The 17,742-nt window shown below is 41.6% G+C and overlaps 1 protein-coding gene across 3 annotated transcripts in view; it reads right to left on the bottom strand.

The window, feature by feature from the left end:
- Positions 1-17,742, bottom strand: part of LOC112224051 (cadherin-related family member 1-like) — a 165,522-nt gene that overhangs the window by 32,121 nt on the left and 115,659 nt on the right. For all 3 annotated transcript variants that reach the window (XM_024400118.2, XM_024400117.2, XM_024387333.2), the window contains 2 exons: positions 15,014-15,178; positions 5,667-5,734 (listed from right to left, as the gene is read on the bottom strand). In XM_024400118.2, coding sequence (XP_024255886.1) covers positions 5,667-5,734; positions 15,014-15,178 — 233 coding nt within the window. The remainder of the gene's footprint in view (positions 1-5,666; positions 5,735-15,013; positions 15,179-17,742) is intronic.

Genomic DNA, 17,742 nt, shown 5'->3' with positions numbered 1-17,742 from the left:
GGCTGTAATCCCAGCTGCCCTGCAGCAGCAGCCTGCTCCACAGTTTACCCAAGCACCTGCTACCTCAACCATATGGGAACCCACAACCATACCTACACACAGAGACAACCGCTGGTGTGCTGGTACTGCAGTGTGGCAGGCCGGCCATATGAGAAACATGTGCCCTCAATGGCTGCAGGTCTTGCTAGGTATGAATTCCTTCTGACACAGCCTCACCTTACGATTCAACGATGCTCTGTTGCTAACCCAGCACAACTGCACATGTCTCTGGAGGGTGGAGAAACACACAACTGTCTTGATCTGGTCCAACGTGATTCTAAGGCCAGGCCTGACCTTTAGGATAAATTTCTTGAGCTCTCTGATGTTAATCTCTTTGTTGATGGCTCTGCCTTTATTGATAGGGAGACTGGTAGGAAACATGCAGGGTTTGGTATAGTCTCACTGAATAGGTCATTGTTGATTGAACGTCCCTTGCCTGAACATTGCTCAGCACATCAAGCTGAGCTCCAAGCCCTTACTGAAGCATGTGTATTAGGTAGTGGTTAACATTTATTCTGACTCTGTATACACCATTGGTGTTTGCCTATCCTGGGTAGGGGTTTGGAAAGGCATGGATTTTGTTAACGCATCCGGTACTCCAATTAAAAAACGCTTACAGATTGAAGCCATGCTGGAGGCCATGTTGCTTCCTGCTGAATTGGCTATTTTCAAGGTCAACAATGATAGCATGAGTTTAGGTAATGCTGCTGCTGATGCTAAGAATGCTGCTTCTCGCTGCCGTACTCATGCCGTTATGCTTACTTCCCTGTGTACGTCTGAAATCACTAATCTGGACCAACACCAGGCTGCTGATGCACTTAATTACCCCTTATGGGAATCTAGGGGCTGCTCCAGAGGCCCCAATTGGGGATAGATCAGAAGTTTGTTTGTATCTACCACCCACAAAGTAATGGTATTACTGAAAGAGCTAACCAATCCATAAATGGGGGGCTTGCCAAAGCATGCCACTCCACAGGGAAGTCATGGGTAGAGTGTCCCCCTTTAGTTCTGATGAAAATGCGCAATACTATAAACAAGGCTTAGCCCACATGAGGTCTTAACTGGCCGTCCAATGAACGTTCCTTTACACAGAACAATTACTCAAACTGACTGACCTGACTGCACTGGATGATGATTTGAGAATATATATGAAGGAACTAACCCATGCTGTTAGGTCTTTGTATTCCCAATACAGGAAGGCCCAGGATGTTCCAGAACAGTGGGACCCAGACTGTTGGTGTTGGAGAATTAATCAAGCTGAAAGTCCACAAAAGGAATTGGAATGATCCAAGATGGATGGGTCCCTACCAGGTCATCGCAGCAACACCAAAAGCAGTGAAGGTCCAAGAGCGCCAGGGGTGGCACCACCTATCACACTGCCAAAAGACTTCCAAACCATCGTAACAGATAAGAGTTCACAACCAGACCCTATTTCTATACTCAATCTCCTGAGGATTGCTTGCAGTCTAATGCACATTTAATGGATGAATTATTATAATCATTACGCTTGGGTCACATTTTGTTGAGGCCTTGGGGCCTCAAAGGTGGGAAAAGGTTCACCCTTTTGCTATGAAGCCTCTACGTAATATCTGGTGCACCTTCAGAAGTCACATAATTAGTTTAATAAAGTCCACCTGTGTGCAATCTAAGTGTCACATGATCTCAGGATATATACACACACCTGATCTGAAAGGTCCCAGAGTCTGCAACACCACTAAGCAAGGGGCACCACCAAGCAAGCGGCACCATGAAGACCAATGAGCTCTCCAAACAGGTCAGGGACAAAGTTGTGGAGAAGTACAGATCAGGGTTGGGTTATGAAAAAAATATCAGAAACTTTGAGCATCCCACGGAGCACCATTAAATCCATTATTAAATCCAACAAACCTGCCAAGAGAGGGCCGCCAACCAAAACTCACGGACCATGCAAGGAGGGCATTAATCAGAGAGGCAACAAAGACCCCAAAGATTACCCTGAATGAGCTGCAAAGCTCCACAGCGGAGATTGGAGTATCTGTCCATAGGACCACTTTAAGCCGTACACTTCACAGAGTGGCTGGAAAAAAGCCATTGCTTAACTTCTTGGTGACAGGGGGCAGTATTTTCACGTCCGGATGAAATGCATGCCCAAATTCAACTGCCTGGAACTCATCCCCAGAAGATAAGATATGCATATTATTAGTAGATTTGGATAGAAAACACTCGGAAGTTTCTAAAACTGTTTGAATCATGTCTGTGAGTTTAACTTCTTGAGTGTAGGGGACAGTATTCTCATTTTTGTCTAAAAAACATACCCATTTGAAACTGCCTATTTCTCAGGCCCAGAAACTAGAATATGCATATAATTGTCAGATTGGGATAGAAAACACTCTAAAGTTTCCCAAAACTGTCAAGATATTGTCTGTGAGTATAACAGAACTGATATTGCAGGCAAAAATCAGAGGAAAATCCAACAAGGAAGTGCTGTTTTTCCTGAAAGCCCTGTTCCATTGGATGCCTTGCCTCCATTTAAAGGGATATCAACTATATTCCTTTTCCTATGGCTTCCTCAAGCTGTGACCAGTCTTTAGACATAGTTTCAGTCTTTTATTATAGCAAAATGAGCGAGAAAGAACCCATTGCGTCAGTTGATGGCTGGGTGCCAGCAGAGTTTATGCGCAACAGCCATTTTCTCTCTCTCTCCTATGGAAGAAGCTACATTCCGGTTGACATTATCGATTATATATTGTAAAAACAACCTGAGGATTGATTATAAAAAACATTTGACTTTCTACGCACACTATATGGAATTTGTGTCTGCGATGTCATGACGCTCGAGCCTGTGGATTTCTGATCATAACGCGCCAAACAAATGGAGGTATTTTGGATATAAAAATAATCTTTAACTAAAGGAACATTTATTGTGTAACTGGGAGTCTCGTGAGTGCAAACATCCAAAGATCATCAAAGGTAAGTGATTTTAATTGATTGTCTGACTTTCGTGACCAATCTACTTGGCTGCTATCTGTTTGTAATATTTTGTCTACTGAGAGAGATGTTCTTACATAAATGCCTCTTATGCTTTTGCCGAAAAGCTTTATTGAAATCTGACACACCAGGTGGATTAACAACAAGCCAAGCTGTGTTTTGTTATATTGCACTTGTGATTTCATGAAAATAAATATTTTTAGTAATTGAATTTGGAGCTCTGCAATTCAGCGGATGTTGATGAAAATGATCCCGCTAACGGGATGGGTGCGTCAAGAAGATAACAGAACTTATTTAGCAGGTGAAACCCAGAGGAAAAAACGTTCAGATTTTTTTTGAGGTCACTCTCCTTTCAATGGACTTTCATTAAATATCCAGATTTCTAAGGGACCTTCTTGCAGTTCCTATCGCTTCCACTGGATGTCAACAGTCTTTAGAAATTGGTTGAGGTTATTCCTTTGTGTAATGAAGAAGTTCGGCCAATTAACCATTTACCTTTGATGATCTTCGGATGTTTTCACTGACGAGACTCCCAGTTAGACAGCAAATGTTCCTTTTGTTCCATAAAGATTATTTTTATACCCAAAATTCCTCCGTTTGAATGTCACGATATGTTCAGAAATCAGCCGGAAATAGCGGTCAAGACAATGCTTAAAAAAAATCTAATTAAATCCATAATAAATCGACAGAAACATGGCAAATGTTTTTTATAATCAATCCTCAAGGTGTTTTTCAAATATCTATTTGATAATATATCAACCGGGACAATTGGCTTTTCAGTAGGAGCGAGAGGAAAAATGACTACCTCTGTCTTTTACACAAGAATCACTCTGTGAGCCCTCAGCTGGCCATTTACGCAATGTAGCAGTTCACGCTCATTTTTCAACATAAAGGCGTGAAACTACGTCACAATGCTGTAGACACCTTGGGGAATACGTAGAAAAAGGAATCTGGTTGATATCCCTTTCAGTGGCCAATAGGGGTACATAGGAACACAACGGTTTCAAAACATGAGTCCCTTCCTGATTGGATTTTTCTTAGGCTTTCGCCTGCAATATCAGTTCTGTTATCCTCTTGGTGCTAGGGGGCAGTATTTTCATTTTTGGAAAAAAAACGTTCCCGTTTTAAACGGGATATTTTGTCAGGAAAAGATGCTAGAATATGTATATATTTGACAGCTTTCGATGGAAAACACTAACGTTTCCAAAACTGTAAAAATATTGTCTGTGAGTATAACAGAACTGATGTTGCAAGCGAAAGCCTGAGAAAAATCCAAAAGTGCCCCAGGTTTTGAAAGCGCTGCGTTCCAATGACTCCCTATTCAGCTGTGAATGTACCATCAACGAGCTTACGCTTTCTACGTATTCCCCAAGGTGTCTACAGCATTGTGACGTAGTTTTACGCATTTCTGTTGAAGAATAGCCGTAGGCAGCCACATTGCGTAAGTGGTCACATGGTGGCTCCGAGAGAGATTCTTGCGTAAAATACAGAGGTAGCCATTACTCCAAATCGGTCAGAGTGAAAAACAAATTGTCCCGACTGATATATTATCGATTAGATATTAGAAAAACACCTTGAGGATGGATTCTCACTGACTTTTGGGTTTGGAAACTGACTTCCTATGATCGTACATGACAAATGGACATAACATCCTGATTTGGCACTTTCAATACTTTCATGTTGCATTTGGATATTTCTTATGGCATTTGGAAATGGTTCACTGACTTTTGACTTCGACATTTAACTTCCTTTGAAATCATATTGCAAATTGACAAAACATATGCCTTATGGACAATTAAAAAATATATGACTAAAGTATGTTCATACAGTTCTTAATTGAGAGAAAAGAAATCGAAAGAATTTCGAAGAACGGTCCAGAAAGCACTTTAAGGGGGTGATAAGTAAAAAAAAAAAAATCAAGTGTAATAAATGTGACCCTTGGGTCCTGACTTGATGTGCATTTGCAATCTGAACATTTACCGTGGATTGTACTCGCCATCTATTGGATTTTTGCTTTGTGACACTTGGCATTTTCCATATGGCATTTGCAATAGGTTTTTAATGAAACAACGTCCATTTGAGTGGTATTGTACATCGTGTATATGTTTCGTACGGTGCCAATAAGTCCCTATTCATTTTTGTCCATTTCAGGGGGGTATTCCCTTACATCCTACAGCACATTGTCTTGGAGCCTGGCTGGGCACCAACATCCTACAGCACATTGTCTTGGAGCCTGGCTGGGCACCAACATCCTACAGCACATTGTCTTGACGGGCACAGTTTGGAATGTGGTGTGAAAAAGTGAAAAGTGTGAAGAAAAAAAAAGGTGTGGAAAAATGTATTTGAAACATGTATTTCAATTACTTTTGAGTATTTTGCCATTTGTTTTACACTGTACAAAATCTTAGATGTTCCTATAATAAAATAACCCTCTACTTGGTTGTCATTTTCATACCAGACAAGGGCTATTTTGTGCGGTGAGCCTGGGCGTATTCTTCTCCGTATTGATAAATAGTTTACATCGCCCACTAATAATGTCATGTAAGGGGTTTATTCTGGTCAGCTGGATCCTCAACAACTAGTATATCTACTGAATCCGGGGCTCTTTATTGACAATCACTCCACGGATATATAATATATGAGAGAGAGAGACTACTCACAAGTCAGCCCCTGAACCGTAGATTGAGTACTTGACTTCTCCCCAAAAGCCTGAATCTGGATCTGTTGCCTGTGTGTGTGAGAGAGAGACAAAGAACACAAAACAAGACATCTATTTGATTAGACACCAACGTTTGACAGATTAAAACAATTAGCATTGAATTAAATATTCCCTCTGAGTTTCTATAATGATTTCTTTCAATTCCATATCCTGAAAGGAATGAGTAGAAACAGTATTGACTCCTAAATCCCCTAATCAAGGTAGACAATAACATGAGGTCACCTACACTGTGAAGCAAGGGTATTATAGTTTTGGAATTTTATTTGTTTTTTATTTCTATTCGTTTTTAGATTTCTATTTAGTTTGTTTGTTTTCAGAGGTGATTTAGTTGTTTTTATTTAGTTTAGTGTTGCATAAAAACATTTCTATTTAGTTTTTGTATTATTTAGTTTCAGTGTTAGGGACAGAAAGTAGCCTCTGCATGGGAAGCTAGGAGCCATTTACAATATGTGTTGTAGGCCTATAATTTTTTTGGCATGCCTAACTGTATGCGTGCCAAATAGCCTACACGCCAAATGTTCCAGAAAAAGGTAAGTTGATCCATGGAGGCAAAAAGGACATGGTCGGAGTTTAATTCAATAAAAGAAAAGCTGTGAGTTGAAATTAAAGAGAAGGAGGGCCAGGTTTGGGAAAGATTTGGTGAAGTGGTAAAAGAGGATGATAGCAGTGCTGGCTGTGTTATGTCTGATGATTGTGAGGTGCTAAACAAATTCGTCAGTCACAAGATTGGGACTTCAGGCACGTCAAGGGAACTGTAGCCTACTGTTCATATGGGATAAATGGAAACTGAAATCTGAACATGGACTGTAGATCTATAAACTTTCACATAGCTTTCATATTTTCCTGCAGAATTAAGCATTTTTTGAAGTAAAATTATACACTGTTGTATACATTGTGTATGATTTCTTTCTTTCAGTATCTTCAGACAATGTGAATGCGCAATTAGTTACCATCTGTAGAGGTTCTTTATCAGTGTAATAAAAGCTGATCGTATTTCAACCGCATAAAATATATACCCAAGCCAAACTGAAATCTTATCAGAAACACGTTGGTTGTTTTCACAGCCATTTCCTGACAACAGGTCAAACTGATGTCATTTGGACATTTTGCATATAAAATCTTTGTTGTTTTTTTACATTTTCTCATTTCCCGGTCTAAACATCTTTGCTCTGCAAAAGAATCAGAGATGACAGAGAACTTTACTGATGTCAACTAGATTGAGGCATTCCTTCTATAAATGTATTACATTGTTGAGTAATGGTTTCTTTAGTCTTCTAGGGAAACATATGACAGAAGAGAAGCTGCATGTATCAAGTTGACCCCAAAAAATTGTTTACCAAAATTATAAGCAGAAACATCTAAATAAGGCCCAAGAAAGGCTGCAGCCTACAGAGCATGTTCTATATAAAGGGTTAGGGTCGTGTGTGGGTCTCAGATTTTCCCTTTATCACATAGTCGGGTGGTTGCGGATGGGTTATTAGCAATTGGGTGACCTGTGCACCACTGAGTGTCAGCGACTGGGTGCAGAGTTATAGCGGAGTCAGGCGCAGGACACAGGTATTGAGTAACATAACGGAGTTCACTCACAATATCAAGCAAAATTCCAAATAGGAACATACAAAAACACTAGCACATAACACCACTAAGGACATAAACAATCGCGGACAGAACAGGAATGTATGCCAGAGGGTAAATAAGGAACGTGATATGTAATAGAAACCAGGTGTGTGTATAATACGGACAAAACAAAACAAAACAAAACTGAAACATGGATCGATGGTGACTAAAAAGCATTTTCAGGCTCCACAGAGGTGCGTGTTCAGCCCCCTCCTGTGTTCCCTGTTCACCCATGATTGTGTGGCTACGTACGTCCCCAACTCAAGTTTGCTTACGACACTACAGTGGTCGGCCTGATTCCCAACAACGATGAGACAAGCTACAGAGAGGTGAGAGCCCTGGCGGAGTGGTGCTAAGAAAATAACCTCTCACCCACCGTCAACAAAATGAAAGAGCTGATCGTGGACTACAGGGGACGGCAGAGAGAGCACCTTCCCATCCACAAGGATGGGGCCGCAGTGAAGAGGGTAAAAAGTTAAAAGTTCATGTGCGTGCACATCACTGATGACCTGAAATGATCCCTTCACACAGACAGTGTGGTGAAGAAGGTGCTACAGTGCCTATTCAAATACAGGAGGCAGATGCAATTTGGCTTGGCCCGTAAGAACCTCATGAACTTCTACAGATGCACAATTGAGAGCATCCTGTCAGGCTGTATCACGACCTGTTAGGGCAATTGCAGGGCTCTCCAGAGGGTGGTGCGGTCAGGCCAACGCATCACCTGCTTGCACTGCCTGCCCTCCAGGACATCTATAGCACACGGTGTCACAGGAAGGGCAAGATCTTCAAGGACCTCAGCCACCTGAGCCATGTCCTGTTCACTCCTCTTCCATGAAGAAGGCGGAGACAATACAAATGTACCAAAGCTGGGACCAAGAGTCAGATAAACAGCTTAATTCTCCAGGCCATCAGACTGTTAAACAGTCACCCCTATCCAATCTCTGCCCAGTGCCCTGCCCTGAAACTTAATCACTGTTACTAGCCAACTGCAACCCGGGAACTCTACTCTGCACCTTAGAGACCGCTGCCCTATGGACAGAGTCTTTGAACACCGGTCATTTTAATCATGTTTATATACTGTTTAACTCACTTAATTTATATTTGTATTTGTATTCTAGTCATGGTGTATCCTATATAACTACTGCTGCAGTACACACCTTTTCTATTCATATACTGTCCATAAAACACCATGAGATATACACATATATACACACACATACATACATACATACATACTGTGCAGATCCCTGGACTTTTTCCAAATTCTGTTAGGTTACAGCATTGTTCTAAAATGTATTAAATTGCTTTTTTCCCCCTCAATCTACACACAACAACACATGACAACGCAAAAATAGGTTATTTGAAATTTTTGCTAATTTATAAAAAACAACATCTGACATTTCACATTTACATAAGTATTCTGGCCCTTTACTCTGTACTTTGTTGAAGCACCTTTTGCATTGACACTACAAGCTTGGCACACCTGTATTTGGGGAGTTTCACCCATTCTTCTCTGCAGATCCTGTCAAGCTCTGTCCGGTTGGATGCAGAGCGTTGCTGCACAGCTATTTTCAGGTCTCTCCAGAGATGTTTGATCGGGTTCAAGTTCAAGCTCTGGCTGGGCCACTCAAAGACATTCAGACACTTGTCCCAAAGCCACTCCTGTGTTGTCTTGGTTGTGTGCTTAGGGTCGTTTTGCTGTTGGAAAGTGAACCTTCACCCCAGTCTGTGGTCCTTAGCACTCTGGAGCAGGTTTTCATCAAGGATCTCTGTACTTTGCTCTGTTCATCTTCTCCTCGATCCTGACTAGTCTCCCAGTCCCTGCCACTGAAAAACACCCCCAAAGCATGATGCTGCCACTCCCAAGCTTCACCATAGGGATGGTGCCAGGTTTCCTCCAGACATGACACTTTGCATTCAGACCCAAGAGTTTAATCTTGGTTACATCAGACCAGAGAATCTTGTTTCTCATGATCTGAGAGTCTTAGGTGGCTTTTGGCAAACTCCAAGCGCGTTGTCATGTGCCTTTTACTGAGGAGTGGCTTGCATCTGGCCACTCTACCACAAAGGCCTGATTGTGGAGATGGGAGAAACTTCCAGAAGGACAACCAACTCCGCAGCTCTCCACCAGAGGAACTCTGGAGCCCTGTCAGAGTGATCATTGGGTTCTTGGTAACCTCCCTGACCAAGGCCCTTCTTCCCGATTGCTCAGTTTGTCTGGCGGACACTAAGAAGAGTCTTGGCGGTTCCAAACTTCTTCCATTTAAGAATGATGGAAGCCATTGTGTTCTTGCTGCAGATATTTTTTGGTACCCTTCCCCAGATCTGTGCCTCAACTGAATAGTGTCTTGGCGCTCTATGGACAATTCCTTTGACCTATGGCTTGGTTTTTGCTCTGACATGCACTGTCAACTGTGCAACCTTATATAGACAGGTGTGTGCCTTTCTAAATCATGTCCAATCAATTGAATTTGCCACAGGTGGTCTCCAAGTTGTAGAAACATCAAGGATGATTGTTACGGATACAGGTATCCTGTGTCTGTGTCTGTGTCTGTGTGTGTGTGTGTGTGTGTATCCTGTGTTCTTTTCTCTCCTTCTCCCCTCACAGGTGAAAATCATCACTCCCCAATCAGAAGACACACCTCCTCCTGTTTCCTACCCAATCACAGTTCCTTTCCCTTGGTTTAAAAACCCTGTCAGTTGTTTGCTCAAGAGCTCAATCTCTCTGTAAATGCCATGTCTGTAGGTCTCTGTGTTTCACTCTATGTATTAACCTCTCTTTTGTTTGAGCACCTCCATAGCACTTTGCCATCACCTGTGAGTATTGTTTTGGTTATGGTGTTTGTTTGCTTGCTGGTGGGAAAAGGGGAAACCAAGACAAGTCACCCATGGGCATACACTACCCGTAGGTAGACTTTGTTAAATACACTAGTTAGAACTGGGCGGACCACCCACTGTATTTTTGGTTAGTTAGCTGTTGTTAAAATAGGCTAGTCTAGCTTAGGGGTGTTTTGAATACTTATAGTTTCTTTCCTTGGGTCCAGCTCAGCCCCTTTTCCTGCTCCCCCCCCATTACCGTGTGTTTACAAATAAACCTTGAGTTTGACATTTCAGTTGTCGTGGTTATTTCGTTCACACTTTGTCACTATTATAATTTGCATGAGTTATGTTACGGGTCGCATTACCATCCCCCCCCTAGACTGTCGGGCCAAAAGGGATTCGTAACACTGATCAATGGAAATAGGATGCCTCTGAGTTCAATATAGGCTCATAGCAAAGGGTCTGAATACTTATGTAAATAAGGTATCTGTTTTTATGTTTTATACATTTGAAAACATTTCTATAATCATGTTTTCGCTTTGTCATTATGGGGTATTGTGTGTGTGTGTGTGTATATTGCTGAGGATTTGTATTTAATCCATTTTAGATTAAGGCTGTCAATTAACAAAATGTGGAAAAAGTCAAGGGGTCAGAATACATTCCGAAGGCACTGTGTGTATGTATTTATATTACAGACTCTGACAGTACTCGTTCTGATATTTCTTAGTTTCTTTATAAAAATGTTGGGATTATGATTATTATTGATTATTACTCCACTGTTGGAAAACACCTGCAAATCTGTGTACGAGACCAATAAACTTGGAATTGATTGGATCTGAGCCAGCCAGCTTGTGTGTTTGTTTCTCTTCAATCAAACAAGATTTTTTGGTTTATCTTCAAGAAGACTCTGCATACCAGAGAGGTGGTCGTTCGGTTTCTCCAGGCCTGATGACAGTTATCCACAGACAGAATATTTTCTCCACGAACACTTGGGATGCAGGGGCAGAAACCAGATCCAGCACCACAGGGCACAGTTTAGGATTAACAGCCATCCTTGCCTGCCAGATCTGCTGACACTGTAAACATGCCCTCTTCACCTCTTCCAGGTATTTCCACAGCTCACACGGGGCACTTAATACCCTGCCAGGTGACCCTCAGACACAATCTTCGATGCAAGAAGGCTATATTTCTGAAGCACTGTGGTCGAGATGCTTGCGGAATTTCTCATGCGAGCATATTTCTGGGGTCCTGCTGCTCAACGGCTGCACTCTCTGATTTTCTGAAGTAGAAAATACTCCGTTTCCCTCATTAGTGTCTCCATCTCTGTTGAGCGAAACACACTTGCGTCCATCAGGCAAGTTGCTGCAGGGGTTGAAGTGAAGTTGTCTGTCAGAGGATTCAGTATGCATGCAAAGCACTCAAGCAGTGGCTTCTGGAGGACCTGTGCCAACTGTTTTCCAACAGTATTGTGCCTCAAGTTTGAGAAGGCACAGCAGCACATCAGACAGCGACTGGTTGTCAAATTGAAGTTGGATTGTGAATGGCTCCAGCAACTTCACAAGCTGTTCTAGTTTGGTACAGTCAATCACGTTCTGTGCTCACCCTTTGATTTTTGCCCTTTTAGCTAGTGATAGTGATGCACAAGCTAGGCTTACTTGAAACAATGGCATCTACTGGCAGCATTTACCTGCCAGGTTCTGCAGCTGAAAAACAGCTTGAAAACCCATTCTTTTTTTTCTTTTTTTTTTTCTCCCAAAGTTTAGACGAAAAGAAACAAAACATAATTTGATGGGGTTTATTGGTGTGTTTTGCCATAAAATGTAATAGTTTCAGTATAGTTCGATTTATAAATGTTTTTTGTTTTTATTTCAGTTAACTAAATTGTTTTAGCAATTTTAGTTTTTATTTTAGTTTCAGTTTACTATAATAACCTTACTGTAAAGGGGGTTACCATGATTTTGACCTTAGCTTACAGGCAGCTCGGTGGCAAGTAAAATTCTGTATTTGCTATTATACTGTAAAGAAAAGTAAATGCTACTGTAATAGGAATGAATGAATGACATGTTGATTGAAGCGGTTTGTATTTAACTTTTTTTTTACTGTAATTATAAGGGATTGGTGTAAGCAGGTTGGCTGTTAGGTAAGGTGTTTACAAACATGGCAGCATGTTAATATTTATCACTTGTACTTCTAGAGGCTTTATTGCAAAGGCCTCTAAACTGACAGCAACTACAGAGTAAAATAGACAAATGCTCAACCATTTAAGGTTAAAGACTTTCTACCACTCCAATCTCTCCCCTAAACATTTCATAATAATAGTTAATCATATCGAGATGTGGGTTAAATTGGTATAGCATTCTCACTCACGGGTGAAACAAATATGACCTATTACGAGGCATGCCCTAAAATATGTTAATGAGCCAGAAACAATACCATGCACCCACTAGTGGTCAAAATATTTTTGGCACTCCAACAATACAGTACGGTACTGTATTCTGTGGGGTGGAATTACAATAGCTTTCGAAATACAGCAATTCTTTCTCCGGCCACAACATTTTCACACAACACACCATAATTTACAATATGCTGCAATAGAATGTTTCAGAGTACTTTACTACTGACAATACAACAAATTACAATAGAATTTACAGTTTTCCATTACTGTGTATAAAGAAAAATAATTACTGACAAATCCGGTGTTTAAGTCAAACAGTTTTGTTATATTTCCGTCATCTTGTGATGTGTGTGTATATATATAGTGTAATATTGGGACGGAAAGTTAAAATTAAAAAAATTATAACCGTGTGTGAGGTCTATACTTTTGTTTCAAAGTAGATTTGTTTAAGACTACCAAGAATCACTGTGTGACCCTGATTTAGGCTGTAAAAGGTTATTAAAAAAGTGAAAAATTCTGGACTGCTGCAGTAGCAGCATGTGCTGCTGAGCATAAGAAACAAATCTGGGACTAATGTACAATGGCTTGCGAAAGTATTCACCTTCCTTGGCAGTTTTCCTATTTTGTTGCCTTACAACCTGGAATTAAAATAGATTTTTGGGGGCTTGTATCATTTCATTTACACAACATGCCTACTACATTGAAGATGCAAAATATTTTTTAATGTGAAACAAACAAGAAATAAGACAATAAAACTGAACTTGAGAGTGCATAACTATTCACCCCCGCAAAGTCAATACTTTGTAGAGCCACCTTTTGCAGCAATTACAATTGTCTCTATAAGCGTGGCACATCTAGCCACTGGGATTTTTGCTCATTCTTCAAAGCAAAACTGCTCCAGCTCCTTCAAGATAGATGGGTTCCGCTGGTGTACAGCAATCTTTAAGTCATACCGCATATTCTCAATTGGATTAAGGTCTGGACTTTGACTAGGCCATTCCAAGACATTTAAATGTTTCCCCTTAACCACTTGAGTGTTGCTTTGGCAGTATGCTTAGGGTTATTGCCCTGCTGGAAGGAGAACCTCCATCCCAGTCTCAAATCTCTGGAAGACTGGAACAGGTTTCCCTCAAGAATGTCCCTGTATTTAGCATCGTCCATCATTCCTTCAATTCTGACCAGTTTCCCAGTCCCTGCCGATTTAAAAACATCCCCACAGCATGATGCTGCCACCACCATGCTTCACTGTGGGGATGAAGTTCTCGGGGTGATGAGAGATGTTGGGTTTGTGCCAGAAAAGTGTTTTCCTTGATGGCCAAAAACCTCAATTTTAGTCCAGAGTACCTTCTTCTCATATGATTGAGGAGTCTCCCACATGCCTTTTGGCGAACACCAAACATGTAGTCTTATTTTTTTCTTTAATTAAGCAATGGCGTTTTTCTGGCCACACTTCCGTAAAGCCCAGCTCTGTGGAGTGTACGGCTTAAAAGTGGTTTTATGGACAGACACTCCAATCTCCTCTGTGGAGCTTTGCAGCTCCTTCAGGGTAATCTTTGGTCTCTTTGTTGCCTCTCTGATTAATGCCCTCCTCACCTGATCCGTGAGTTTTGGTTGGCGGCCCTCTCTTGGCAGGTTTATTGTGGTGCCATATTCTTTACATTTTTTGATAATGGATTTAATGGTGCTCTGTAGGAGCTCTGTAGGATGATCAAAGTTTGGGATATTTTTTTACAACTCAACCCTGTACTTCTTCACAACTTTATCCCTGACCTGTTTGGAGAGCTCCTTTGTCTTCGAGCTCCTCCGTCTTCATGGTGCCGCTTGCTTGGTGGTGCTCCTTGCTTAATGGTGCTGCAGACTCTGGGGCCTTTCAGAACAGGTGTGTGTAAATATACTCAGATCATGTGAAAGATCATGTGACACTTAAATAAAGTCCACCTGTGTGCAATCTAACTATTTATAGGACTTCTGAATGTAATTGGTTGCACCAGATCTTATTTAGGGGCTTCATAGCAAAGTAGGTGAATACATATGGACGTGCCCCTTTTCCAGTTTTTTATTTTTTTTTATTTCAATTATAATTTAAAAATGTAATTTAAAAATTTCACTTCACCAAATTTGAACTATTTTGTGTAAATTACATGAAATCCAAATAAAAGTCCATTTAAATTACAGGATGTAATGCAACAAAATAAGAAAAATGCCAAGTGGGATTAATACTTTTGCAAGGCACTGTATTACACAACAAAATTAAAGTTAGAGCCATCTGGCAGTTTACCTCCTTGCTTTATCTACATGTTTTTACATATAATTCTAACCCAATAACTATATTTAGAGAATAGATGTCTCAATTCATAATTTTGTACAAATCTCCATGCCTCCGCCTCGAGTGAATGGCGCATGGGCTTTGGGATGCATTTTTAGGTGGGATGGAATGGGAATGGGGTGAGACTTACGGTCACAGACACAACATTGGAGTTGCCGGGAGAGTTTTCCGGGATTCTGGCAATGTAGTAAACGGAGGAGAACTTGGGAGCATTGTCGTTGGTGTCGAGGAGATGTATGACGATGTCCGCCGTGGCGCTGAATCTTTCTGGTGTGTCCATCTCCACGGCAAGAAGCTGTGAGAATAAAATTGTCAGTCACACAAGTTTGGCATTCCCTTATTCATTCATACTTCATATGAAGAGGTATACAAAAAGTGATTTGCAAAAGTATTCATCCCCCTTGGTGTTTTTCCTATTTTTCTGCATTACAACCTGTAAATTAAATAGATTTTTATTTGGATTTCATGTAATGGACAAACAAAATAGTCCAAGTTGGTGAAATGAAATTAACAAAGAACAATGAAGGAGCTGCAAAGCTCCACAGCGGAGATTGGAGTATCTGTCCATAGGACCAATTTAAGCCGTACACTCCACAGACCTGGGCTTTATGGAAGTGTGGCCAGAAAAAAGCAATTTCTGAAAGAGAAAAATGAGAACACTTTTGGAAATCCACAGGAAAGAGCTGTCATGACAACGCAAATAATATCCATAATGTCCACAGAAACATGTCAAACATTTTTTATAATCAATCTTCATGTTGTTTTTAAAATATATATTCAATAATATGTCAACCAAGTGTGTAGGTTTTTCAAAAACAGCGGGAGGAACAATCAAATCAAATTTATTTATATAGCCCTTCGTACATCAGCTGATATCTCAAAGTGCTGTACAGAAACCCAGCCTAAAACCCCAAACAGCAAGCAATGCAGGTGTAGAAGCACGGTGGCTAGGAAAAACTCCCTAGAAAGGCCAAAACCTAGGAAGAAACCTAGAGAGGAACCAGGCTATGTGGGGTGGCCAGTCCTCTTCTGGCTGTGCCAGGTGGAGATTATAACAGAACATGGCCAAGATGTTCAAATGTTCATAAATGACCAGCATGGTCGAATAATAATAAGGCAGAACAGTTGAAACTGGAGCAGCAGCACAGTCAGGTGGAAGTTGAAACTGGAGCAGCAGCATGGCCAGGTGGACTGGGGACAGCAAGGAGTCATCATGTCAGGTAGTCCTGGGGCATGGTCCTAGGGCTCAGGTCAGTTGAAACTGGAACAGCAGCATGGCCAGGTGGACTGGGGACAGCAAGGAGTCATCATGTCAGGTAGTCCTGGAGCTCAGGTCCTAGGGCTCAGGTCCTCCGAGAGAGAGAAAGAGAGAAGGAGAGAATTAGAGAACACACACTTAGATTCACACAGGACACCGAATAGGACAGGAGAAGTACTCCAGATATAACAAACTGACCCCAGCCCCCGACACATAAACTACTGCAGCATAAATACTGGAGGTTGAGACAGGAGGGGTCAGGAGACACTGTGGCCCCATCCGAGGTGACCTCGGATGGGGGGCCAAACAGGAAGGATATAACCCCACCCACTTTGCCAAAGCACAGCCCCCACACCACAGAGGGATATCTTCAACCACCAACTTACCATCCTGAGACAAGGCTGAGTATAGCCCACAAAGATCTCCGCCACGGCACAACCCAAGGGGGGCGCCAACCCAGACAGGATGACCACAACAGTGAATCAACCCACTCAGGTGACGCACCCCCTCCAGGGACGGCATGAGAGAGCCCCAGTAAGCCAGTGACCCAGCCCCTGTAATAGGGTTAGAGGCAGAGAATCCCAGTGGAAAGAGGGGAACCGGCCAGGCAGAGACAGCAAGGGCGGTTCGTTGCTCCAGAGCCTTTCCGTTCACCTTCCCACTCCTGGGCCAGACTACACTCAATCATATGACCCACTGAAGAGATGAGTCTTCAGTAAAGACTTAAAGGTTGAGACCGAGTTTGCGTCTCTGACATGGGTAGGCAGACCGTTCCATAAAAATGGAGCTCTATAGGAGAAAGCCCTGCCTCCAGCTGTTTGCTTAGAAATTCTAGGGACAATTAGGAGGCCTGCGTCTTGTGACCGTAGCGTACGTGTAGGTATGTACGGCAGGACCAAATCAGAGAGATAGGTAGGAGCAAGCCCATGTAATGCTTTGTAGGTTAGCAGTAAAACCTTGAAATCAGCCCTTGCTTTGACAGGAAGCCAGTGTAGAGAGGCTAGCACTGGAGTAATATGATCAAATTTTTTGGTTCTAGTCAGGATTCTAGCAGCCGTATTTAGCACTAACTGAAGTTTATTTAGTGCTTTATCCGGGTAGCCGGAAAATAGAGCATTGCAGTAGTCTAACCTAGAAGTGACAAAAGCATGGATTAATTTTTCTGCATCATTTTTGGACAGAAAGTTTCTGATTTTTGCAATGTTACGTAGATGGAAAAAAGATGTCCTTGAAATGGTCTTGATATGTTCTTCAAAAGAGAGATCAGGGTCCAGAGTAACGCAGAGGTCCTTCACAGTTTTATTTGAGACGACTGTACAACCATTAAGATTAATTGTCAGATTCAACAGAATATCTCTTTGTTTCTTGGGACCTAGAACAAGCATCTCTGTTTTGTCCGAGTTTAATAGTAGAAAGTTTGCAGCCATCCACTTCCTTATGTCTGAAACACATGCTTCTAGCGAGGGCAATTTTGGGGCTTCACCATGTTTCATTGAAATGTACAGCTGTGTGTCATCCGCATAGCAGTGAAAGTTTACATTATGTTTTCGAATAACATCCCCAAGAGGTAAAATATATAGTGAGAACAATAGTGGTCCTAA

This window comes from Oncorhynchus tshawytscha, linkage group LG25 (genome assembly GCF_018296145.1).
Source record: "Oncorhynchus tshawytscha isolate Ot180627B linkage group LG25, Otsh_v2.0, whole genome shotgun sequence".
NCBI classification, from domain to species: domain Eukaryota; kingdom Metazoa; phylum Chordata; class Actinopteri; order Salmoniformes; family Salmonidae; genus Oncorhynchus; species Oncorhynchus tshawytscha.
This window is presented reverse-complemented; position numbering and strand designations above follow the sequence as displayed.